Raw genomic sequence first — 25,732 nt, forward strand, 5'->3', positions numbered from 1 at the left:
TAATAACAGCATTGTAATAACCTGTTAGCAGTGGAAAGATACCACTAGAACCTGACCAGAACTAAACCTGGCAAGACTGACTCAGTGTCTCAGGGTCGCGGTCAATTCCAGTTAATTATGTTAATCTACACCTGTTAGTCTCGTGTTTACGAAGCACGTGACAAATAAAAATTGAATTCAGGAAGTACACTGAAATTCCAATTCTCTACCATGCTTTTCAAATTAGGACATTTTGGAATTGGGTTTACATTCCGAATTGACTGGAATTGAAATGGAATTGACCCCAACCCTGATAACTAGAGTACAAGGATGAAGTTAACACCAGAAGGGGCTCAGAGAAAGCTTTATTAAAACGGCAGGTTAGGCACATTCCTGTTAGTTGAGATGGTACTGTAGGTATAGCAGTGAGGAAAATACATCAGAGCAGGTCTTAGGAGAGCTGGTGAGGGCAGCATGAAGCCAACTGTTTGGCGGCAAAGAGGGCAAAGCAACAAGCAACATGGAGGAGATCACTCACCCTGTCTTTGGACTACAGATGGAATGAGAGGGGGATGAAATAAAAGGGTGAAAATCAGCTAAATAAAAAGTGAACTGAAGCCAATTAAAAATAGCAAACTAGGCCAATGAGAGCTCCTGGTGGTGACGGCCAATGAGAGCTCCTGGTGGTGACGGCCAATGATAATCAGGCTTTGACTGTATTCAAATAACGTAGATCTATCGAAAGCGTCATTAAATGATCGCTCAAAACGCAAATATTCAGCCACCTTACTTTATGCATAATTGAAAGTTTTACAGCTATGAACAAGTCACCCCTTGATTACTTCAAAAGAAAAACGGGGGACATTAGTTCATCAAAATGAATGAAATGGAAGCCTGGCCGACACTACATAATATCAACCTGAACTAGAAGCATGAAGCTGTACAAACGCATAGGGCTGGTTTCCCGGACACAGATAGAGCCTACCCCTGTACTAAAAAGCACTAATTACTGTAATAGGAATCCGGGAAACTGGCCCTTAGAAAAATCAGACCCTGGCAGTGTGGCTGAGGAGTTGCAGTGATTTGCATGATGGGAGATTGAGTTTGTGTGGATGGGACGGGCGAGGGCATGAGGCCAGGTCCCCTGGGAGGGACAGCATGGGGCGGGGGCATGAGACCAGGCCCCTGGGAGGGACAGCATGGGGCGAGGGCATGAGGCCAGGCCCCTGGGAGGGACAGCACGGGCGGGGGCATGAGGCCAGGTCCCCTGGGAGGGACAGCATGGGGCGGGGGCATGAGGCCAGGTCCCCTGGGAGGGACAGCATGGGGCGGGGGCATGAGACCAGGTCCCCTGGGAGGGACAGCATGGGGCGGGGGCATGAGACCAGGTCCCCTGGGAGGGACAGCATGGGGCGGGGGGCATGAGGCCAGGTCCCCTGGGAGGGACAGCATGGGGCGGGGGGCATGAGGCCAGGTTCCCTGGGAGGGACAGCATGGGGCGGGGGCATGAGGCCAGGTCCCCTGGGAGGGACAGCATGGGGCGGGGGCATGAGGCCAGGTCCCCTGGGAGGGACAGCATGGGGCGGGGGCATGAGACCAGGTCCCCTGGGAGGGACAGCATGGGGCGGGGGCATGAGGCCAGGACCCCTGGGAGGGACAGCATGGGGCGGGGCATGAGGCCAGGTCCCCTGGGAGGGACAGCATGGGGCGGGGGGCATGAGACCAGGACCCTGGGAGGGACAGCATGGGGCGGGGGGCATGAGGCCAGGTCCCCTGGGAGGGACAGCATGGGGCGGGGGCATGAGGCCAGGTCCCCTGGGAGGGACAGCATGGGGCGGGGGCATGAGGCCAGGTCCCCTGGGAGGGACAGCATGGGGCGGGGGGCATGAGACCAGGTCCCCTGGGAGGGACAGCATGGGGCGGGGGGCATGAGGCCAGGTCCCCTGGGAGGGACAGCATGGGGCGGGGGCATGAGGCCAGGTCCCCTGGGAGGGACAGCATGGGGCGGGGGCATGAGGTCAGGTCCCCTGGGAGGGACAGCATGGGGGCGGGGGCATGAGGCAGGTCCCCTGGGAGGGACAGCATGGGGCGGGGGCATGAGGCCAGGTCCCTGGGAGGGACAGCATGGGGCGGGGGCATGAGGCCAGGTCCCCTGGGAGGGACAGCATGGGGCGGGGGCATGAGGCCAGGTCCCCTGGGAGGGACAGCATGGGGCGGGGGCATGAGGCCAGGTCCCCCTGTGAGGGACAGCATGGGGCGGGGGCATGAGGCCAGGTCCCCTGGGAGGGACAGCATGGGGCGAGGGCATGAGACCAGGCCCCTGGGAGGGACAGCATGGGGCGGGGGCATGAGGCCAGGTCCCTGGGAGGGACAGCATGGGGCGGGGGCATTAGGCCAGGTCCCCTGGGAGGGACAGCACGGGGCGGGGGCATGAGGCCAGGTCCCCTGGGAGGGACAGCATGGGGCGGGGGCATGAGGCCAGGTCCCCTGGGAGGGACAGCACGGGGCGGGGGCATGAGGCCAGGTCCCCTGGGAGGGACAGCATGGGGCGGGGGCATGAGGCCAGGTCCCCTGGGAGGGACAGCATGGGGCGGGGGGCATGAGGCCAGGTCCCCTGGGAGGGACAGCATGGGGCGGGGGCATGAGGCCAGGTCCCTGGGAGGGACAGCGGTGGCTGTGTGTGAGAGAGAAAGTGGCAGAGCGCTACACGGCAGGGTGAGCATAGAGCAACACAGGGCTGTTACAGTGCTTTGGTCAGATCTAGAAGGGCCATCTAGAACACACAAGCATAAACAGCTGTATGGCTGGAGCCATCAACCAGACGTCTCTGAGCTAGATTGATCTCTAGTGCAACAAGATCTACGGTTGATGGAGTAGATTGATATCTATGGGATGGAAGCGTTAAAAACCCTGGTCACTGCTCAGAGCAACAGCATATCTGTTGATTACAGTCATCTGAGTGGCCAACTCAGACACAGCCGCTCAGACTATCTACTGTTAACTAGATAGAACCTGTCTAGCTACCATTAGTAATATCTACTGTTAACTAGATAGAACCTGTCTAGATGCCACTAGTACTATCTACTGATGTATCTACAGTGCATTCGGAAAGTACTCAAACCCCTTGACTTTTTCCACATTTTGTTATGTTACAGCCATATTCTAAAATGGATGACATAAAAAAAATCATAATCAATATACACACACAATACTCCATAATGACAAAGCGAAAACAGAAATACCTTATTTACATGAGTATTCAGACCCTTTGCTATGAGACTCGAAATTGAGCTCAGGTGCATCTTGTTTCCATTGATTATCCTTGATTGGAGTCCACCTGTGGTAAATTCAATTGATTGGACATGATTTGGAAAGGCACACACCTGTCTATATAAAGGTCCCACAGTTGATAGTGCATGTCAGAGCAAAAACCAAGCCATGAGATCGAAAGAATTGTCCGTAGAGCTCCGAGACAGGATTGTGTCGAGGCACAGATCTGGGGAAGGGTACCAAAACATGTCTGCATCATTGAAGGTCCCCAAGAACACAGTGGCCTCCATCATTCTTAAATGGAAGAAGTTTGGAACCACCAAGACTCTTCCTAGAGCTGGCCGCCCGGCCAAATCGGGGGAGAAGGGCCTTGGCCAGGGAGGTGACCAAGAACCCGTTTGTCACTCTGACAGAGCACCAGTTTCCTCTGTGGAGATGGGAGAACCTTCCAGAAGGACAACCATCTCTGCAGCACTCCACCAATCAGACCTTTATGGTAGAGTGGCCAGACGGAAGCCACTCCTCAGTAAAAGGCACATGACAGCCCACTTGGAGTTTGCCAAAAGGAACCTAAAGGACTCTCAGACCATTAGAAACAAGATTCTTTGGTTTGATGAAACCAAGATTAAACTCTTTGGCCTGAATGCCAAGCGTCATGTCTGGAGGAAACCTGGCACCATCCCTACGGTGAAGCATGGTGGTGGCAGCATCATGCTGTGGGGATGTTTTTCAGCGGCAGGGACTGGGAGACTAGTCAGGATCGAGGGAAAGATGAATGGAGCAAAGTACAAAGAGATCCTTGAAGAAAACCGGCTCCCGAGTGCTCAGGGTTCACCTTGCAACAGGACAACGACCCTAAGCACACAGCCAACACAATGCAGGAGTGGCTTTGGGACAAGTCTCTGAATGTCCTTGAGTGGCCCAGCCAGAGCCTGGGCTTGAACCCGATCTAACATCTCTGGAGAGACCTGAAAATAGCTGTGCAGTGATGCTCCCCATCCAACCTGACAGAGCTTGAGAGGATCTGCAGAGAAGAATGGGAGAAACTCCCCAAATACAGATGTGCCAAGCTTGTAGCGTCCTACCCAAGAAGACTTGAGGCTGTAATCACTGCCAAAGGTGCTTCAACAAAGTACTGAGTAAAGGGTCTGAATACTTACATAAATGTGATATCAGTTTTTTTATTTGTAATAAATTTGCACAAATTTATAAAAACCTGTTTTTGCTTTGTCTTTATGGGGTAATGTGTGTAGATTGAGGGGGGGGAACTATTTAATCCACTTTAGAATAAGGCTGTAATGTAACAAAATGTGGAAAAAGTCAAGGGGTCTGAATACTTTCTGAATGCACTGTATGTTGCGTCACTGACAGAAGCGGTGACGGGATGTGGAAACACCTACTTCTTCTGCAGTTTCCTGTTCTTCTCAGCGGGGCCGCCCAGTTTGCCCAGCCCCAGTGCATCCTGGGGAGAGGTCTCCGCCTCGGGGGTACCAGCTATGAGGAGAGATGAGGGTCAGAGGTCAACTTCAGTCTAGGTAGTCCCTTCCCGGTTTCAGTTTTTTCCATCTGTTTGGTACCTAATGAACATGACTCAGCAGGTATGTTCTAGGGAGGGGGGACTGACCTTGGCTGCCAGGGAACTCCTTGCTCCCTGGGGGGCCTGGCCGACCCTTCTCCTTCTTGCCGAAGAGGCGCCCGATGGAGGACTTGATGCTCTTCTTCTTGGCTGCCTTGTTCAGAGAGTCCTGACTGCTATTACTGCTGCTGGGTTACTACCCTGGCCGTCCTGTAGGGGTGGCCATACTGAGACGGGGAGCGAGAAGGGGGAGAGAGAGATGGGGAGCGGGGAGAGAGAGATGGGGGCGGGGGGAGAGAGAGATGGGGGCGGGGGGAGAGAGAGATGGGGGGCGGGGGAGAGAGAGATGGGGGGCGGGGGAGAGAGAGATGGGGGGGGGGGGGGAGAGAGAGATGGGGGGCGGGGGAGAGAGAGATGGGGGAGGGGAGAGAGAGAGGGGGGGGAGCGGAGGGGAGAGAGGGAGAGGTGGGGGAGAGAGCGAGAGGTGGGGGAGAGAGCGAGAGGTGGGGGGGAGAGAGAGAGAGGTGGGGGAGAGAGAGAGAGGTGGGGGAGAGAGAGAGAGGTGGGGGAGAAGGGGAGAGATAGGTGGGGGAGAAGGGGAGAGATAGGTGGGGGAGAGGGGGAGAGATAGGTGGGGGAGAAGGGGGAGAGAGAGAAGGGGGAGAGAGAGAAGGAGGGAGGCGAGAGAGGGAGGAGGGGGTGAGAGAGAGGCGGAGAGAGAGATGAGCATGAATGCATAAAGAGACATACAGAGAGAGAAAGCGATGGAGAGAGATATGTGGATAGATAAATCGATGGAGAGATCAGAAACAGAGGGATGAAGAGATAGATGGATGGACAGATAAGAGAACGACAGAAGGAGAGAGAAACAAAGAGACCAGCATCAGTATATTGCTCTTCTAGAAAACGAACAGAGTGATATATATTGACGTGAGGCAGAAAGGTCCTTCCTACCTGCGGATGTCTCTGATGTCCTCATGGCTGGCAGTGTGGATGGCCCCCTTGTGTAGGCGCATGGAGCGCGGGGAGTTGGGGGGAGACGTCTCACACTGGATGGTGGCCTTGTCGTCCTGGGCAGACTAGACACAACATGGGGACACTCAGTCAGTCACTGTCTTCTAATCTAATGGAAAATAGTATTTTCCTTCTCTGTATGGAGTCGATGGGGAGAATGGTAGAGCAGCAGAAACAGACTGGTTCTTGAACCTAGAAAGAAAACAATAAGTCTCCCCTCGCTTTGTGACAGGATGTTCAAGACACTCAGGGTTTGGGAGGTGTAGGGTTGAACCACGTGGTGGGGGTGGGGGGTTGAACCACGTGGTGGGGGGTGGGGGTTGAACCACGTGGTGGGGGTGGGGGGGTTGAACCACGTGGTGGGGGGTTGTGAAGTCACATTTTATGGGGGGTGTAGAGTCTAGAAAACAGCGTATGGTTGGGAAGGAGACAGACAGACAGACAGAGAGGGTAGAGGCCAGAGAGACAGAGAGCAGTAGCTAGCATGGTTTCTAGATTACCTTCCTGCGGTGCTTGCGCAGGTCACTAGGCTGAAGCAGCGGAGGAGGAGAGAAGAGAGCACGTTAGTCACACACACTACCAGCAGAACCCAAGGCCCAGCACACACACTACCAGCAGAACCCAAGGCCCAGCACACACACACACTACCAGCAGAACCCAAGGCCCAGCACACACACACACTACCAGCAGAACCCAAGGCCCAGCACACAGACACTACCAGCAGAACCCAAGGCCCAGCACACAGACACTACCAGCAGAACCCAAGGCCCAGCACACAGACACTACCAGCAGAACCCAAGGCCCAGCACACAGACACTACCAGCAGAACCCAAGGCCCAGCACACACACACTACCAGCAGAACCCAAGGCCCAGCACACACACACACTACCAGCAGAACCCAAGGCCCAGCACACAGGTGACTACCTCATGAAGCTGGTTGAGAGAATGCCAAGAGCGTGCAAAGCTGTCATCAAGGCAAAGGGTGGCTACTTTGAAGAACCTCAAATATAAAATATATTTTTGATTTGTTTAACACTTATGGTTACTACATGATTCCATGTGTGTTATTTCATAGTTTTGATGTCTTAACTATAATTATACATTGTAGAAAATAGTAAAAATAAAGAAAAACCCTTGAATGAGTAGGTGTTCTTTGACCGGGAGTGTACACTGTCTGGGGGAATCACACTGAGGTCAAAGATCAGAGGAGGAAGCAGAGTGAAACCACTGCAAAACACACTCGGGGGTCAGTCTGTGGTAGTAGCCAATGGCTAAGCTACTGCTTTAAGGGGGTCGCTCTCACACACACACACCGACCGTAATCTCTCACATGGGTGTTCTTAAAAATAACATACGCGAATTAATTGGTTTAAAGTTGAAGCGGGAAATGAAACACACAACACCAGACTGTTTACCTAAAGGAACAGGCCTGGGTCATGTTCAGGGGGCACAACATGGAGGAAAGCAGCATCAACGTGTCCAATTCCGTTTTTAAATGTTTTGCCACGGTGTGCCCTACTGAACACAACCTAGGACTGTGGTAATAATATGTGACTCATGTCATGTGACAGGGGAGTGAGGCAGCCAGGGATATGGGACTAGTGTCATGTGACAGGGGAGTGAGGCAGCCAGGGATATGGGACTCGTGTCATGTGACGGGGGGAGTGAGGCAGCTAGGGTTGATGTGCCCCTGCATGCCTTTTCTCTAGCCTGGCATCTCTAGAGTAAATAAACAAATGGAATAGCAGCACATATTTCCATGGAAGGTTCTCCTAGCCCTGCTCTGAACCACCCCCAAGCGACAGGAAGCGATAAGAGTACCAGGAAGAGGAGGGGGGGGACAGAAGTCAAACACAGAACTTAATCAAGCTGAGGGGAAAATAAGTCATTTAACTCAGTCGTGTCTGAAATTAGGTCTTAATTGAGCACAACAAGGCTCTCCTTTAACTGATATCAAAATCAGCCATTCTGTCTGGTGTGTGATGAGCTAACAGCCAAACAAACAGAGTTTTTGCATTCGCTCTGCATCTTCATTGGTTAAGCCATCTGCCTGATCTCTTTCTGAAGTCCAATGGGGGCCCGGCATTCTAGGACAACTTCAAAACCCTGCATTGAGAGGCTAGTGACCAGCTAGTGATTGCTGTGTGGCCCCACAGATGGACCGTGGGACGGTGTGTGTGAGTGCGACCCCAGGCTGACTGAACGCTGCCTGGTGAAGAGAGGAGCAGGGTAGGGGGTGGTACCTGGAAGTAGCATGGAGCATAGCTACAGGCAGGGGGGACAGGTAAGCTAACGCTAGCAGCAGGGTAGGGCAGGTAAGCTACTGTCTGCTGCTGGGACAGAGACCTCTGGATCACATAGGGGTCATAGAGGTAGTGCTGGGGGAACACAGGCACAGGTTACACACACACACACACACGTCACCTACCAAATACAAAATGCCAAACTAGTAGCTAGTTCCATGAACGTGTCACAAACACTGAACAGATCAAAACAGATTCTAATGGACAAAGATCTGACAACACATGAAACAAAGCTCCTGTGGACTAGTATGAACAAGGGATGGTATAACTGAACCAATAATGAGAGATGACAGTTAGTGAAGCTAAAGGAATGGAGAGAGAGAGAGAGAGAGAGAGAGAGAGAGAGAGAGAGAGAGAGAGAGAGAGAGAGAGAGAGAGAGAGAGAGAGAGAGAGAGAGAGGGGGGGGGGGAGAGAGAGAGAGAGAGAGAGAGAGAGAGAGAGAGAGAGAGAGAGAGAGAGAGAGAGAGAGATCGACAAGAGGAGGAGGAGGATGTAATTCTAGAGGAGGAGGAGAATGATGTCATTCTAGAGGAGGAGGAGAATGATGTCATTCTAGAGGAGGAGGATGATGTCATTCTAGAGGAGGAGGATGATGTCATTCTAGAGGAGGAGAATGATGTCATTCTAGAGGAGGAGGAGGAGAATGATGTCATTCTAGAGGAGGAGGAGGAGAATGATGTCATTCTAGAGGAGGAGGAGGAGAATGATGTCATTTCTAGAGGAGGAGGAGGAGAATGATGTCATTCTAGAGGAGGAGGAGGAGGAGGATGTAATTCTAGAGGAGGAGGAGGAGGATGTAATTCTAGAGGAGGAGGATGTAATTCTAGAGGAGGAGGAGGAGGATGTAATTCTAGAGGAGGAGGAGGATGTAATTCTAGAGGAGGAGGTAAGGGGTGGTTGTTTCAGAGAGGAGCTGGTTGATCAACATGGATGGACTGACGCTGAATGAGTAAAAGGAGAGCGATGATGGATGGAGTGTGGGACCCAGTCCCAAATCACCCCCTAAACCCTACGTCCTATGCACTTGTGGAGATCAGAGAGGATTTAACAAGTGTAGGTAATATGATGATAGCTCCACTTGCTCTCTGATAGGCTAGCTGGAAGTTTCACCACATTACGTATACTAATCAACTCCTCTAAGATCTCCACAAGTGCATAGGACGTAGGTCTCTCTCTCACCAGGGTCATGACTCCCATGCGGTCCACCTCTCGGTTGGGGCTGCGGTTGGGGATGCGTCGCGGGGTGGAGGAGCCTGAGCCGGGGGGCGAAGAGCCCCCCATGGAGGAGGGGGGGGATGGAGCTCATGGAGCGGAAGCGACTGCCCCCCAGGCTGTCCCCACTGCCCACCCGGCTCTCCATCTCCTCTGCCAGCATCGCTGTGTTCTCCTTCTCCTCCTGAATCATCCTGGGGGGGTAGAGGAGAGAGAGAGAGAGAGAGAAGGGAGAGAGCGCGAGCGAGGAGAGGGGAGAGGGGGAGAGAACGCGAGGGGAGAGAGAAAGAGGGGGGGAGGAGTGAGAGAAAGCGAGGGGAGAGAGAAAGAGATGTTAGTGTTAGTATCTCCTTGTTTTCCCTAAAATGAAAATGGGAAAATGTTACTCAAAAGATTATTAGAATGACAGATCCAGAATGATGTTGAAATACATATAATATGCTGATACAATGAGTAGCAGTAGGGGCGTGTGTGTGTGCACCTGATCTCGTTGTTGATATATAACATGCTGATACAATGAGTAGCAGTAGGGGCGTGTGTGTGTGCACCTGATCTCGTTGTTGATGGCGTCCAGCTGCTCCTGCAGCATGAGGGCCAGGGTCTGGGCGTCGGCCTGGCCGGCAGGGGACAGCAGGTCCACTGAGCTGAAGATGGTCTCGCGCTCATCGTCCTCCAGGTCGGACGTGTCCAGGTCAGACTCAAACGCCTGAGCAACGTTGGCCAGAACATTAGCCTGCTGCACACGCTCCCACTCCTGTTCATTCAGTGTCTGGACCTGAGATGGGAGAGAGAGACAGAGACACAGAGACAGAGAGACAGAGACAGAGAGAGATAAAGCGAGAGAGAGAAAGCGAGAGAGAGAAAGCGAGAGAGAGAGAGAGCGAAAGTGAGAGAGAGAGAGCGAGAGCGAGAGAGAGTTAGACTGATGGTATCAGACGGTCCTGAATACCTTTTAACCATGCACTGCAAAGACTGAAGACCAACATCAAATCATCATCATCACGGTTGTCTTCATTCTGACTTACATGTCTCTGATGTCCAGAGAGGAAGCAAAGAAAGGGAGAGAGAGAACACCATCAGATACAGTGAGATCAAATGAGAGAGGGAGGGAGGGAGGGAGGGAAGGAGAGGGACAACAGTTTGTGGGCGGAGATGACTTCAACACAGAAAACAGATAGCTGGACTGCTGGGGGTGAATTCAATGGAACATCAGTAGCGAGGTCCACCAGACAGACAGACAGCTGCCAATATTACATTTAAACGGTCCCTCACTAGGACACACAGGGCTGTGGGGGCTCACCTTGGAGGGTTCGTCCCGTAGCGCGGCAAACCGCCCCTTCTGGGGCCGCCTCAGCACCAGCGCGCTGCCGTAGTGGTCCGAGTGGCTGTCCATCATGGAGGAGGCCGACACCGGGTACCTGAAGTCTGGGGTGCTGCCTAGGTGAGACCGCCTGAGAGCGCACACACACACACACACACACACATCACATCACACACACATCACATCACACACACACCACACACACACACACACACACCACACACATCACACACACACACACACACACATCACACATCACACATCACACATCACACACATCACACAATAGATCAATCACAAAGAAAGAGGTGGACAGAGAGGCCAGAGCACTGGCCAATCATGTGTGGGCCAGAGTCTAGGACAGCCAATGAGGAGAAAGCAGATGATCTTACCCATGGTGCAGCAGTGAGTTGCTCCTGCCCTGATCGTTCTCTGCCCGCATCGTCTCAATCTGGATCAGTAGCTGCTCCTGAGAGAGGGAGGGAGAGAGGGAAGGAGGAAGGGGGCAGGGAGGGAATGAGGTATGGAGGGGGTAAGGAGGTATGGAGGGGGTAAGGAGGTATGGAGGGGGTAAGGAGGTGGTAGGGAGGGAAGGAGGTATGGAGGGAGGGAAGGAGGGGGTATGGAGAGAGGGAAGGAGGGGGTATGGAGAGAGGGAAGGAGGGGGGTATGGAGAGAGGGAAGGAGGGGGTATGGAGAGAGGGAAGGAGGGGGTATGGAGAGAGGGAAGGAGGGGGTATGGAGGGAGGGAAGGAGGGGGTAGGGAGGGAGGGAAGGAGGGGGTAGGGAGGGAGGGAAGGAGGGGGTAGGGAGGGAGGGAAGGAGGGGTATGGAGAGGGTATGGAGGGAGGGAAGGAGGGGGTAGGGGTGGGAGGGAAGGAGGGGGTAGGGAGGGAGGGAAGGAGGGGGTATGGAGGGAGGGAAGGAAGGAGGGGGTATGGAGGGAGGGAAGGAGGGGGTATGGAGGGAGGGAAGGAGGGGGTATGGAGGGAGGGAAGGAGGGGGGTATGGAGGGAGGGAAGGAGGGAGGGAAGGAGGGGTATGGAGGGAGGGAAGGAGGGGGTAGGGAGGGAGGGAAGGAGGGGGTAGGGAGAGGGTATGGAGGGAGGGAAGGAGGGGGGTAGGGTGGGAGGGAAGGAGGGGGTAGGGAGGGAGGGAAGGATGGGGTGTGGAGGGAGGGAAGGAGGGGGTATGGAGGGAGGGAAGGAGGGGGTGTGGAGGGAGGGAAGGAGGGGGTATGGAGGGAGGGAAGGAGGGGGTATGGAGGGAGGGAAGGAGGGGGTATGGAGAGAGGGAAGGAGGGGGTATGGAGGGAGGGAAGGAGGGGGTATGGAGAGAGGGGGTAGGGAGGGAGGGGGAGGGAGGGGGGAGGGAGGGAGGGGGTAGGGAGGGAGGGGGGGAGGGAGGGAGGGAGGTGGTAGGGAGGTGGTAGGGAGGGAGGGGGGAGCAGAGAAAGACAGACATGAGGGATGTCATGGGGGATGAGAATCCAAACCCAGCGATGACACACCAGGTCTCCAGTCGTTCAGAGCAGTCAGTACCCAGAGGTCCTTACCTTCTCATGGTGTGCCGCCTCAATCAGCTTCTTAGTGTGATCCAGATCTCTTATGAGGGCATTCTGATGAAGAGGAGAGACAGCACATGGAGAATCAACACAACATTGTCCCAGCTTGGTTCAGCTATAGATAATGACCACAGCATTGTCCCAGTGGGTTCAGCTATAGATAATGACCACAGCATTGTCCCAGCTTGGTTCAGCTATAGATAATGACCACAGCATTGTCCCAGTGGGTTCAGCTATAGAAAATGACCACAGCATTGTCCCAGTGGGTTCAGCTATAGATAATGACCACAGCATTGTCCCAGCTTGGTTCAGCTATAGATAATGACCATTGCATTGTCCCAGCTTGGTTCAGCTATAGATAATGACCACAGCATTGTCCCAGCTTGGTTCAGCTATAGATAATGACCACAGCATTGTCCCAGCTTGGTTCAGCTATAGATAATGACCACAGCATTGTCCCAGCTTGGTTCAGCTATAGATAATGACCACAGCATTGTCCCAGTGGGTTCAGCTATAGAAAATGACCACAGCATTGTCCCAGCTTGGTTCAGCTATAGATAATGACCACAGCATTGTCCCAGCTTGGTTCAGCTATAGATAATGACCACAGCATTGTCCCAGCTTGGTTCAGCTATAGATAATGACCACAGCATTGTCCCAGCTTGGTTCAGCTATAGATAATGACCACAGCATTGTCCCAGCTTGGTTCAGCTATAGATAATGACCACAGCATTGTCCCAGCTTGGTTCAGCTATAGATAATGACCACAGCATTGTCCCAGTGGGTTCAGCTATAGATAATGACCACAGCATTGTCCCAGTGGGTTCAGCTATAGATAATGACCACAGCATTGTCCCAGTGGGTTCAGCTATAGATAATGACCACAGCATTGTCCCAGTGGGTTCAGCTATAGATAATGACCACAGCATTGTCCCAGTGGGTTCAGCTATAGATAATGACCACAGCATTGTCCCAGTGGGTTCAGCTATAGATAATGACCACAGCATTGTCCCAGTGGGTTCAGCTATAGATAATGACCACAGCATTGTCCCAGCTTGGTTCAGCTATAGATAATGACCACAGCATTGTCCCAGCTTGGTTCAGCTATAGATAATGACCACAGCATTGTCCCAGTGGGTTCAGCTATAGATAATGACCACAGCATTGTCCCAGTGGGTTCAGCTATAGATAATGACCACAGCATTGTCCCAGTGGGTTCAGCTATAGATAATGACCACAGCATTGTCCCAGTGGGTTCAGCTATAGATAATGACCACAGCATTGTCCCAGTGGGTTCAGCTATAGATAATGACCACAGCATTGTCCCAGTGGGTTCAGCTATAGATAATGACCACAGCATTGTCCCAGTGGGTTCAGCTATAGATAATGACCACAGGATTGTCCCAGTGGGTTCAGCTATAGATAATGACCACAGCATTGTCCCAGCTTGGTTCAGCTATAGATAATGACCACAGCATTGTCCCAGTGGGTTCAGCTATAGATAATGACCACAGCATTGTCCCAGCTTGGTTCAGCTATAGATAATGACCACAGCATTGTCCCAGTGGGTTCAGCTATAGATAATGACCACAGCATTGTCCCAGCTTGGTTCAGCTATAGATAATGACCACAGCATTGTCCCAGCTTGGTTCAGCTATAGATAATGACCACAGCATTGTCCCAGCTTGGTTCAGCTATAGATAATGACCACAGCATTGTCCCAGTGGGTTCAGCTATAGATAATGACCACAGCATTGTCCCAGTGGGTTCAGCTATAGATAATGACCACAGCATTGTCCCAGTGGGTTCAGCTATAGATAATGACCACAGCATTGTCCCACTGGGTTCAGCTATAGATAATGACCACAGCATTGTCCCAGTGGGTTCAGCTATAGATAATGACCACAGCATTGTCCCAGTGGGTTCAGCTATAGATAATGACCACAGCATTGTCCCAGTGGGTTCAGCTATAGATAATGACCACAGCATTGTCCCAGTGGGTTCAGCTATAGATAATGACCACAGCATTGTCCCAGCTTGGTTCAGCTATAGATAATGACCACAGCATTGTCCCAGTGGGTTCAGCTATAGATAATGACCACAGCATTGTCCCAGTGGGTTCAGCTATAGATAATGACCACAGCATTGTCCCAGTGGGTTCAGCTATAGATAATGACCACAGCATTGTCCCAGTGGGTTCAGCTATAGATAATGACCACAGCATTGTCCCAGCTTGGTTCAGCTATAGATAATGACCACAGCATTGTCCCAGCTTGGTTCAGCTATAGATAATGACCACAGCATTGTCCCAGTGGGTTCAGCTATAGATAATGACCACAGCATTGTCCCAGTGGGTTCAGCTATAGATAATGACCACAGCATTGTCCCAGTGGGTTCAGCTATAGATAATGACCACAGCATTGTCCCAGTGGGTTCAGCTATAGATAATGACCACAGCATTGTCCCAGCTTGGTTCAGCTATAGATAATGACCACAGCATTGTCCCAGCTTGGTTCAGCTATAGATAATGACCACAGCATTGTCCCAGTGGGTTCAGCTATAGATAATGACCACAGCATTGTCCCAGCTTGGTTCAGCTATAGATAATGACCACAGCATTGTCCCAGTGGGTTCAGCTATAGAGGTACGGATTTAATGATAGGCCATTTAGCACGTCCCACCCACCTTGTCCTCCAGGGCAGACATCCTCTCCTTGAGGTGAAGCTGTAACCTCTCGTTGGACTCTGACAGCAGCTTGTCCACCGTCTCCGACAGACGCCTGTTGTGATCCTCGTTCATCTTCTCCCGCTGGCGTGCCTTCACACCACAAAACAAACCCACTAATCACAAAACCTCCCAGACAGAGCATGACAGGAAACATTTCACGACACACATTTTCTTTCCATTTTCTGTTAATTAATGGATCTTTCGATTGTACGAAGTACAATCTTCGATTAGTTATTTGAATGAGAATGAGGATGAATATATTGTCTACATTGAAAGTACAATGCTAAAATCAGAGAGTCCAAGGACCACATCTGTAAACATTCACCAACTTCTGCCCAACAACACAGACGACAGCCAGCCAGGTGACCTCACCCTGAGGAGTTCCTGGTTCTTCTCCTCCAGCTGAGTCTCCATCTGCCTCAGCCTCTCCTCCACGTTGCCATGACGCTCCTCCGCCTGTGGGACAGACAGACAGACATTGTCAAACACCTCATCCTTCCAAAAAAGACCCATTCCCTAACCTCTACCCTTTAGGAATTTGTATAGATCTGAGAGGGCTGACTAGGTGTCAGAGACTTGGCTAAGTTGAAGAGGACTGGCTAGGTGTCAGAGGACTGGCTAAGTTGAAGAGGGTTGGCTAAGTGTCAGAGGACTGGCTAAGTTGAAGAGGACTGACTAAGTTGAAGAGGGCTGGCTAAGTGTCAGAGGACTGGCTAAGTGTCAGAGGACTGGCTAAGTGTCAGAGGACTGGCTAAGTGTCAGAGGACTGGCTAAGTTGAAGAGGGTTGGCTAGGTGTCAGAGGACTGGCTACGTTGAAGAGGACTGGCAAGGTGTCAGAGGACTGGCTAAGTTGAAGAGGGTTGGCTAGGTGTCAGAGGACTGGCTATGTTGAAGAGGACTGGCTAGGTGTCAGAGGACTGGCTAAGTTGAAGAGGGTTGGCTAGGTGTCAGAGGACTGGCTAAGTTGAAGAGGGTTGGCTAGGTGTCAGAGGACTGGCTAGGTGTAAGAGGAATGGCTAAGTGTCAGAGGACTGGCTAAGTGTCAGAGGACTGGCTAAGTGTCAGACGACTGGCTAAGTGTCAGAGGACTGGCTAAGTGTCAGACGACTGGCTAAGTGTCAGAGGACTGGCTAGGTGTCAGAGGACTGGCTACGTTGAAGAGGACTGGCTAGGTGTCAGACGACTGGCTAAGTGTCAGAGGACTGGCTAGGTGTCAGAGGACTGGCTACGTTGAAGAGGACTGGCTAGGTGTCAGAGGACTGGCTACGTTGAAGAGGGTTGGCTAGGTGTCAGAGGACTGGCTAAGTTGAAGAGGGTTGGCTAGGTGTCAGAGGACTGGCTATGTTGAAGAGGACTGGCTAGGTGTCAGAGAACTGGCTATGTTGAAGAGGACTGGCTAGGTGTCAGAGGACTGGCTAAGTTGAAGAGAGTTGGCTAGGTGTCAGAGGACTGGCTAAGTTGAAGAGGGTTGGCTAGGTGTCAGATAACTGGCTAGGTGTAAGAGGAATGGCTAAGTTGAAGAGGGTTGGCTAGGTGTCAGAGGACTGGCTATGTTGAAGAGGACTGGCTAGGTGTCAGAGGACTGGCTAGGTGTCAGAGGACTGGCTAGGTGTCAGAGGACTGGCTAAGTGTCAGAGGACTGGCTAGGTGTAAGAGGAATGGCTAAGTTGAAGAGGGTTGGCTAGGTGTCAGAGGACTGGCTAAGTTGAAGAGGGTTGGCTAGGTGTCAGAGGACTGGCTAAGTTGAAGAGGGTTGGCTAGGTGTCAGAGGACTGGCTAAGTTGAAGAGGACTGGCTAGGTGTCAGAGGACTGGCTAAGTTGAAGAGGGTTGGCTAGGTGTCAGAGGACTGGCTAAGTTGAAGAGGGTTGGCTAGGTGTCAGAGGACTGGCTAAGTTGAAGAGGGTTGGCTAGGTGTCAGAGGACTGGCTAAGTTGAAGAGGGTTGGCTAGGTGTCAGAGGACTGGCTAAGTGTAGCAGCTCCTTTCAGATCAATACAAATGATCCTGGAGAAGGATGTAACTGAAAAGGCCCAATCAGAGGCTCAGTACCATATAGGTTAATGTTATTGGTTATGGGGGGGTGCCCATCCACCAACAAACACCAAGAACCAAGAACCAGACACCAACAACAACCATCTACAGCCAGCCAGTAGCAGCCATGAACCAGCAGAGACGGGGGAGAGGGACACGGAGCAGTACAGACAAGCCCCATGACGACATTCCACACAGCAAGCACAGACTAGAAACACAAGGGGAGCTGAGGGGTGAAGAAACTGAAGCTTTTCTCATTTTAATGGCTCTGCAGTGTGCTTAGACAAATGTGGAGAGGGGAGAGAGTTACTGGCTAAAGGGAAGTATTCTGTGCGGGGTGATCCAATGTAACCAAGAAAATATGAACATTAAAATAAAAAGTGAATCAAAATGTCTGCGCGAGTTTGGATAACTCAACTCGGCCGGAGAAAGCAGGCTCCTTAGTGGCCAGGCCGCCATTCTAAAACCCTGTTGGGGGGTTTCCTAGACCCTCTGAGTAAATGAAGTAGCACTTCCTGTTTGTGTTAGATCATAAACAATTTGTAGAGGTTGGGAGAAGGGGAGGGGGGTTGTGCACAGACATATACTTTAAACATAGATCAGCAGTGCGAAGCTAAGCAGGCTGGGTTAGACCACTGGGTGGGGGTAAGAGAGGGGGCTGGGTTAGACCACTGGGTAGGGGGTCAGAGAGGGGGCTGGGTTAGACCACTGGGTGGGGGTCAGAGAGGGGGCTGGGTTAGACCACTGGGTGGGGGTCAGAGAGGGGGCTGGGTTAGACCACTGGGTGGGGGTCAGAGAGGGGGCTGGGTTAGACCACTGGGTGGGGGTAAGAGAGGGGGCTGGGTGTGAGAGTAGCCAGTCTACCTTGCTCTGTGCCTTGACATCCTTAGAGCCCGAGGCGTCAGGCTAGGGGGGAAAGGTGGAGGACAGACCAAACAAGGAACAGAGAGGAGCAGACGACAGTGAGAGGAGAGGGAGAGGGAGAGGGAGAGGGAGAGGGAGAGGGAGAGGGAGAGGAGAGGAGAGGGAGAGAAAGCAGGAGGTACTTTAGTACAAGAGAAAGAGGGAAGAGTTTTAGTGCAGCTAAAGGCTGTGGACTGACAGACAGGACTAAAGGCTGTGGACTGACAGACCGGACTAAAGGCCGTGGACTGACAGACCGGACTAAAGGCCGTGGACTGACAGACCGGACTAAAGGCCGTGGACTGACAGACCGGACTAAAGGCCGTGGACTGACAGACCGGACTAAAGGCCGTGGACTGACAGACGGACTAAAGGCCGTGGACTGACAGACCGGACTAAAGGCCGTGGACTGACAGACCGGACTAAAGGCCGTGGACTGACAGACCGGACTAAAGGCCGTGGACTGACAGACCGGACTAAAGGCCGTGGACCGACAGACCGTACTAAAGGCCGTGGACCGACAGACCGGACTAAAGGCCGTGGACTGACAGAAAGGACTAATGGCCGTGGACTGACAGAAAGGACTAATGGCCGTGGACTGACAGACCGGACTAAAGACTGTGAACTGACAGACAGGCCTAAAGACAGTGGACTGACAGACAGGACTAAAGGCGTGGACTGACAGACAGGACTAAAGACCGTGAACTGACAGACAGGACTAAAGACTGTGGACTGACAGACAGGACTAAAGACTGTGGACTGACAGACAGGACCAGCAGAGATTACTAGACAAAAGATGTGGTGGAGGTAGCTGGGTGGTTAGGTGAGGTAGTTGGGTGGTTAGATGAGGTAGTTGGGTGGTTAATAATAATAAAGCCATTTAGCAGACGCTTTTATCCAAAGCGACTTACAGTCATGCGTCCATACATTTTTGTGTATGGGTGGTCCCGGGGATCGAACCCACTACCTTGGCGTTACAAGCGCTGTGCTCTACCAGCTGAGCTACAGAGGACCACTTAGGTGGAGGTAGCTGGGTGGTTAGATGGTTAGCTGGAGGTAGTTGGGTGGTTAAATGGTTAGATGGAGGTAGTTGGGTGGTTAAATGGTTAGGTGGAGGTAGAAGGGTGGTTAAATGGTTAGGTGGAGGTAGTTGGGTGGTTAAATGGTTAGATGGAGGTAGTTGGGTGGTTAGATGGAGGTAGTTGGGTGGTTAAATGGTTAGATGGAGGTAGTTGGGTGGTTAGATGGTTAGATGGAGGTAGTTGGGTGGTTAAATGGTTAGGTGGAGGTAGTTGGGTGGTTAAATGGTTAGGTGGAGGTAGTTGGGTGGTTAAATGGTTAGATGGAGGTAGTTGGGTGGTTAAATGGTTAGATGGAGGTAGTTGGGTGGTTAGATGGTTAGATGGAGGTAGACGGGTGGTTAAATGGTTAGATGGAGGTAGTTGGGTGGTTAGATGGTTAGGTGGAGGTAGTTGGGTGGTTAGATGGTTAGATGGAGGTAGTTGGGTGGTTAAATGGTTAGATGGAGGTAGTTGGGTGGTTAGATGGTTAGGTGGAGGTAGTTGGGTGGTTAAATGGTTAGGTGGAGGTAGTTGGGTGGTTAAATGGTTAGATGGAGGTAGTTGGGTGGTTAGATGGTTAGGTGGAGGTAGTTGGGTGGTTAGATGGTTAGATGGAGGTAGTTGGGTGGTTAAATGGTTAGGTGGAGGTAGTTGGGTGGTTAGATGGTTAGGTGGAGGTAGTTGGGTGGTTAAATGGTTAGGTGGAGGTAGTTGGGTGGTTAAATGGTTAGATGGAGGTAGATGGGTGGTTAGATGGTTAGGTGGAGGTAGTTGGGTGGTTAAATGGTTAGATGGAGGTAGTTGGGTGGTTAAATGGTTAGATGGAGGTAGTTGGGTGGTTAGATGGTTAGATGGAGGTAGTTGGGTGGTTAAATGGTTAGATGGAGGTAGTTGGGTGGTTAAATGGTTAGATGGAGGTAGATGGGTGGTGGTGGCAGTGACAGGTTCTACACTGAAATCTCTGCTTCTTAAAGAGTTAAAATGAAGAGTAAGGAAGAGGGTAGCTGCTAAGATGAAGATAACTTGTGAAAAGAGAGTTGATGTACACTCCCCTACGTATTTATTCAGACAGTGAAGCTAAAAATGTGTACATTTGGCTCTATACTCCAGCATTTTGGATTTCAGATCAAATGTTTCATATGAGACGACAGCACAGAAGGTCACCTTTTATTTCTGGGTATTCTCATACATCTGTTTTAGTGTTTAGAAATGAAAGCACTATTTACAGTGCATTCGGAAAGTATTCAGACTCCTTGACTTTTCCCACATTTTGTTACGTTACAGCCTTATTCTCAAATGGAATAATAAATAAATAAATCCCTCATCAATCTACACACAATACCTCATAATGACAAAGCAAAAACAGGTATTTAGACATTAAAAAAAAAGAAAAAACTGAAATATCACATTTACATAAGTATTAAGACCCTTTACTCAGCACTTTGTTGAAGCACCGTTGGCAGTGATTACAACCTCAAGTCTTCTTGGGTAGGACGCTACAAACATGGCACACCTGTATTTGGGGAGTTTCTCCCATTCTTCTCTGCAGATCCTCTCAAGTTCTGTCAGGTCGGATGGGGAGCGTCGCTGCACAGCTATTTTCAAGTCTCTCCAGAGATGTTAGATCGGGTTCAAGTCCGGGCTCTGGCTGGGCCACTCAAGGACATTCAGAGACTTGTCCCGAAGCCACTCCTGCATTGTCTTGGCTGTGTGCTTAGGGTCATTGTCCTGTTGGAAGGTGAACCTCCACCCCAGTCTGAGGTCCTTAGTGCTCTGGAGCAGGTTTTCATCAAGGATGTCTCTGTACTTTGCTCTGTTCATCTTTCCCTCGATCCTGACTAGTCTGCCAGTACCAGCCGCTGAAAAACATCCCCACAGCATGATGCTGCCACCACTATGTTTCACCGTTGGGATGGTGCCAGGTTTCCTCCAGATGCGAAGCTGGGCATTCAGGCCAAAGAGTTGGTTTCATCAGACCAGACAATCTTGTTTCTCATGGTCAGAGTCCTTTAGGTGCCTTTTGGCAAACTCCAAGCGGGCTGTCATGTGCCTTTTACTGAGGAGTGGCTTCCGTCTGGCCACTGTACCATAAAGGCCTGATTGGTGGAGTGCTGCAGAGATGGTTGTCCTTCTGGAAGGTTCTCCCATCCAACTCTGGAGCTCTGTCAGAGTGGCCATCGGGTTCTTGGTCACCTCCCTGACCAAGGCCCTTCTCCCCCGATTGCTCAGTTTGGCTGGGCGGCCAGCTCTAGGAAGAGTCTTGGTGGTTCCAAACTTCTTCCATTTAAGAATGATGGAGGCCACTGTTCTTGGGGACCTTCAATGCGGCAGAACTGTTTTGGTACCATTTCCCAGATCTGTGCCTCGACACAATCCTGTCTCGGAGCTCTACGGACAATTCCTTTGACCTCATGGCTTGGTTTTTGCTCTGACATGCACTGTCAACTGTGGGACTTTATATAGACAGGTGTGTGACTTTCCAAATCATGTCCAATCAACTGAATTTACCACAGGTGGACCCCAATCAAGTTGTAGAAATATCTCAAGGATGATCAATGGAAACAGGATGCACCTGAGCTCAATGCCAAACTTGTAGCGTCATACCCAAGAAGACTTGAGGCTGTAATAGCTGCCAAAGGTGCTTCAACAAAGTACTGAGTAAATGGTCTGAATTACTTACATAAAATGTAATATTTCAGATTATTTATAATAAATTAACAAACATTTCTAAAAACCTGTTTTCGCTTTGTCATTATTGGGTAACGTGTTTAGATTGATGAGGATTTTAAAAATGTTTGATCCATTTCAGAATAACATGCAGACCACACCAGACGCCATCAGGACACGCAGGTTGAAATATCAAAACGAACTCTGAACCAACTATATTAATTTGGGGACAGGTCGAAAAGCATTAAACATTTATGGCAATTTAGCTATCTAGCTTGCTGTTGCTAGCTAGTTTGTCCTGGGATATAAACATTGGGTTGTTATTTTATTTTCAGGCTTCTTCTTCTTTGGACTTTATATGGCGGTTGGCAACCAACTTTAAAAGGTGCATTACCATCACCAACTGGACTGGAGTGTGGACCTCAGTTCATCTTTCAATCACCCACGTGGGTAAATGCTCCTAAAAACCAATAAGGAGATGGGAGCGGCGGGACTTGCAGCGCCGTCAAGCGTCACAAATAGAACCAAGTTCTATTTCAGCGCCTGGCTACGCAGATGTTCGTTGACGCGCACGAGCGGTGTGGGTGCAATGATTGAATAACATGTATGTGTACATTTATTTTGCAACCCTCGCGCACACGACGTGGGCGGTGTGGTCAGCATGTTAGGCTGTAACGTAACAACATTTGGAAAAAGTCAAGGGGTCTGAATACTTGCACTGTATATAGTCGCCCATTTGAATATGTTTTGTCTTTCCATAAGTATTTTGACAAATTCACTTCTAGTGTATTAAAATAGTAAGACGTTTAGTATTTGGTACCATATTCCTAGCACGCAATGAATACATGGAGCTTGTGACTCTACAAAACTTGTTGGATGCATTTTAAGTTTGTTTTGGTTTGTTTCTCAGATTACGTTTTTTGCCCAATAGAAACTGAATTGTGAACTATGTATTGTGTCATTTTGGAGTCACTTTTATTGTAAATAAGAACAGAAGATGTTTCTAAACACTGCTATATTAAAATGTGGATGCTGCCATGGTTACGGATAATCACGAACGAATCCTGAATAATGATGAGTGAGAAAGGTAGAGGAACTAAGATCATACCCTCCAAAAAATGTAATGCCCAATGTAAAGGGAACTACCTCTGTGTGTGTGTGTGTGTGTGTGTGTGTGTGTGTGTGTGTCCACAAGCGCATAGGAGGTAAGGGCTTGGTGGGATTGGGTTAGAGAGAGTAGAGCATTCCTTTACACATCCTGTGACGTCACACACAAACAAATGCATCATTGTGCCTGCCTCCAAACACACACACACACACACAAGGGGAAAGGATGAAAAATGGAGAGGGGTGTCCTCTCAGGAGACATGATGATTGACGGCGTGGGGGCGGGACTGACTTTGGTGAGGGCCGCCACCCTCTGTGCTAGCTCCGCCTCCACCTCGGGCAGAGTCTCCGCCTTCCTGATGGTCTGCTGCAGCTTCTGCTCAGCCAGCTCTAAACGCTCCTGCAGCTGTCTGTTCCTCTCCTCCGTCTGCAGATCAAAACACACAATCAATCATATCAAATCAATACATTCCAACTGTTCCTCTCCTCCGTCTGCAGATCAAAACACACAATCAATCATATCAAATCAATACATTCCAACTGTTCCTCTCCTCCGTCTGCAGATCAAAACACACCACCAATCATATCAAATCAATACATTCCAACTGTTCCTCTCCTCCGTCTGCAGATCAAAACACACCACCAATCATATCAAATCAATACATTCCAACTGTTCCTCTCCTCCGTCTGTCAAACAAACACACAATTGTCAATATTGTCATCCAGGGGTGTCAAACCACGCATTAAGGATGATGATTATCGTCATTCATCTGAATGTGTTCTTCCTATGACTTGACTAAAATGGTCAGAATCAGACAGGCTGTGTTTACACAGGCAGACGAGAGCAGAGAGAGCAGAGAGCAGACGAGAGCAGAGAGCAGACAAGAGAAGAGAGCAGACGAGAGAAGAGAGCAGACAAGAGAAGAGAGCAGACAAGAGAGAAGAGAGCAGACAAGAGAGCAGACAAGACAAGAGAGCAGACAAGAGAGCAGACAAGAGAAGAGAGCAGACAAGAGAGAAGAGAGCAGACAAGAGAAGAGAGCAGACAAGAGAGAAGAGAGCAGACAAGAGAGCAGACAAGAGATAAGAGAGCAGACAAGAGAGCAGACAAGACAAGAGAGCAGACAAGAGAGCAGACAAGACAAGAGAGCAGACAAGAGAAGAGAGCAGACAAGAGAGGAGAGCAGACAAGAGAAGAGAGCAGACAAGAGAGGAGAGCAGACAAGAGAAGAGAGCAGACAAGAGAGAAGAGAGCAGACAAGAGAGCAGACAAGAGATAAGAGAGCAGACAAGAGAGCAGACAAGACAAGAGAGCAGACAAGAGAGCAGACAAGACAAGAGAGCAGACAAGAGAAGAGAGCAGACAAGAGAGCAGACAAGAGAGCAGACAAGAGAGCAGACAAGAGAGCAGACAAGAGAAGAGAGCAGACAAGAGAAGAGAGCAGACAAGAGAAGAGAGCAGACAAGAGAAGAGAGCAGACAAGAGAAGAGAGCAGACAAGAGAAGAGAGCAGACAAGAGAAGAGAGCAGACAAGAGAAGAGAGCAGACCAGACAAGAGAGCAGACAAGAGAAGAGAGCAGACAAGAGAAGAGAGCAGACAAGAGAGCAGACAAGAGAAGAGAGCAGACAAGAGAGCAGACAAGAGAAGAGAGCAGACCAGACAAGAGAGCAGACAAGAGAGCAGACAAGAGAGCAGACAAGAGAGCAGACAAGAGAAGAGAGCAGACAAGAGAAGAGAGCAGACCAGACAAGAGAGCAGACAAGAGAGCAGACAAGAGAGCAGACAAGAGAGCAGACAAGAGAGCAGACAAGAGAGCAGACAAGAGAGCAGACAAGAGAAGAGAGCAGACCAGACAAGAGAGCAGACAAGAGAGCAGACAAGAGAAGAGAGCAGACAAGAGAAGAGAGCAGACCAGACAAGAGAGCAGACAAGAGAAGAGAGCAGACAAGAGAGAAGACAGAAGAGAGCAGACAAGAGAGCAGACAAGAGAGCAGACAAGAGAAGAGAGCAGACAAGAGAGCAGACAAGAGAAGAGAGCAGACAGAGAGCAGACAAGAGAGCAGACGCAGACAAGAGAAGAGAGCAGACAAGAGAAGAGAGCAGACCAGACAAGAGAGCAGACCAGACAAGAGAGCAGACAAGACAAGAGAGCAGACAAGAGAGCAGACAAGAGAGCAGACAAGAGAAGAGAGCAGACCAGACAAGAGAGCAGACAAGAGAGCAGACAAGAGAGCAGACAAGAGAAGAGAGCAGACAAGAGATAAGTGAGCAGACAAGAGAGAAGAGAGAGCAGAGAAGAGAGCAGACGAGAGTAAACAGAAGGAGGGGAAGAGGACATACAAGAGAAGAAGACCAGGCAGACCAGCGGAAAACAAAGAGAGAGAGAAGCGAATGTGTCTGAGGCGTCTGATTCAGTGCCTGCTGTGCTGGGCAGTCTGTGAATGCACTAGAAGGGGTCCTCGCACTGCCAGGACCCCGCAGGCTCTTCCTGCTGTCGGAAAGAGCAGACAATCACACTAACCCCCCCCAAATACACAAATCCTCAAAAATACACACACACCCAACCAAAGTGGAAAAACCCTTGTGGAAAACTCAACTGAGGCTTCCTTCCTGGTTGGCTATAGACGGGAGATACTGTACACACACGTGCTGGTGTATAGTGTCTGTATGGTACGAATGCTTTGATCTTGCTGTTGGTTCGATTAGGTGTGTGTGTGTGTGTGTGTGTGTGTGTGTACTGACCTGTCGGAACAGGGACTCCTTGTTGGCCACCTCGTTCTCCAGCTTGTCGTTGAGGTCGTGTACGGAGGTGGCTTCCCGCTGCGCCGCCAAGTACCTCTTCTCCAGGGTGACGATCCGCTCCTCTATGTCCTCCTTCTGGGCCGTAGACTACAGACGGGACGCAGGGGACAGAGAGAGAGACACGGATACGTTTAGCACACACACAGACATCATTACAGAAAAACACACGTCGCTCTGCAGGCGTGTTAG

General features: G+C 50.7%; 1 protein-coding gene across 1 annotated transcript in view; it reads right to left on the minus strand.

Moving 5' to 3' along the window:
- Positions 1-25,630, minus strand: part of LOC121565597 (liprin-alpha-1-like) — a gene marked incomplete at its 5' end in the record, with an annotated part of 42,814 nt that extends 17,184 nt beyond the window's left edge. Inside the window, 14 exon segments of the mRNA XM_045219018.1 lie at positions 4,650-4,743; positions 4,874-5,052; positions 5,780-5,904; positions 6,340-6,369; positions 9,324-9,432; positions 9,434-9,550; positions 9,905-10,131; positions 10,657-10,807; positions 11,070-11,146; positions 12,233-12,295; positions 14,927-15,058; positions 15,341-15,424; positions 23,032-23,166; positions 25,484-25,630. Of these exon segments, the coding sequence (XP_045074953.1) occupies positions 4,650-4,743; positions 4,874-5,052; positions 5,780-5,904; positions 6,340-6,369; positions 9,324-9,432; positions 9,434-9,550; positions 9,905-10,131; positions 10,657-10,807; positions 11,070-11,146; positions 12,233-12,295; positions 14,927-15,058; positions 15,341-15,424; positions 23,032-23,166; positions 25,484-25,630 (1,670 nt within the window).
- Positions 25,631-25,732: the final 102 nt, after the last annotated feature.

Source organism: Coregonus clupeaformis, unplaced genomic scaffold (assembly GCF_020615455.1).
Source record: "Coregonus clupeaformis isolate EN_2021a unplaced genomic scaffold, ASM2061545v1 scaf1985, whole genome shotgun sequence".
NCBI classification, from domain to species: domain Eukaryota; kingdom Metazoa; phylum Chordata; class Actinopteri; order Salmoniformes; family Salmonidae; genus Coregonus; species Coregonus clupeaformis.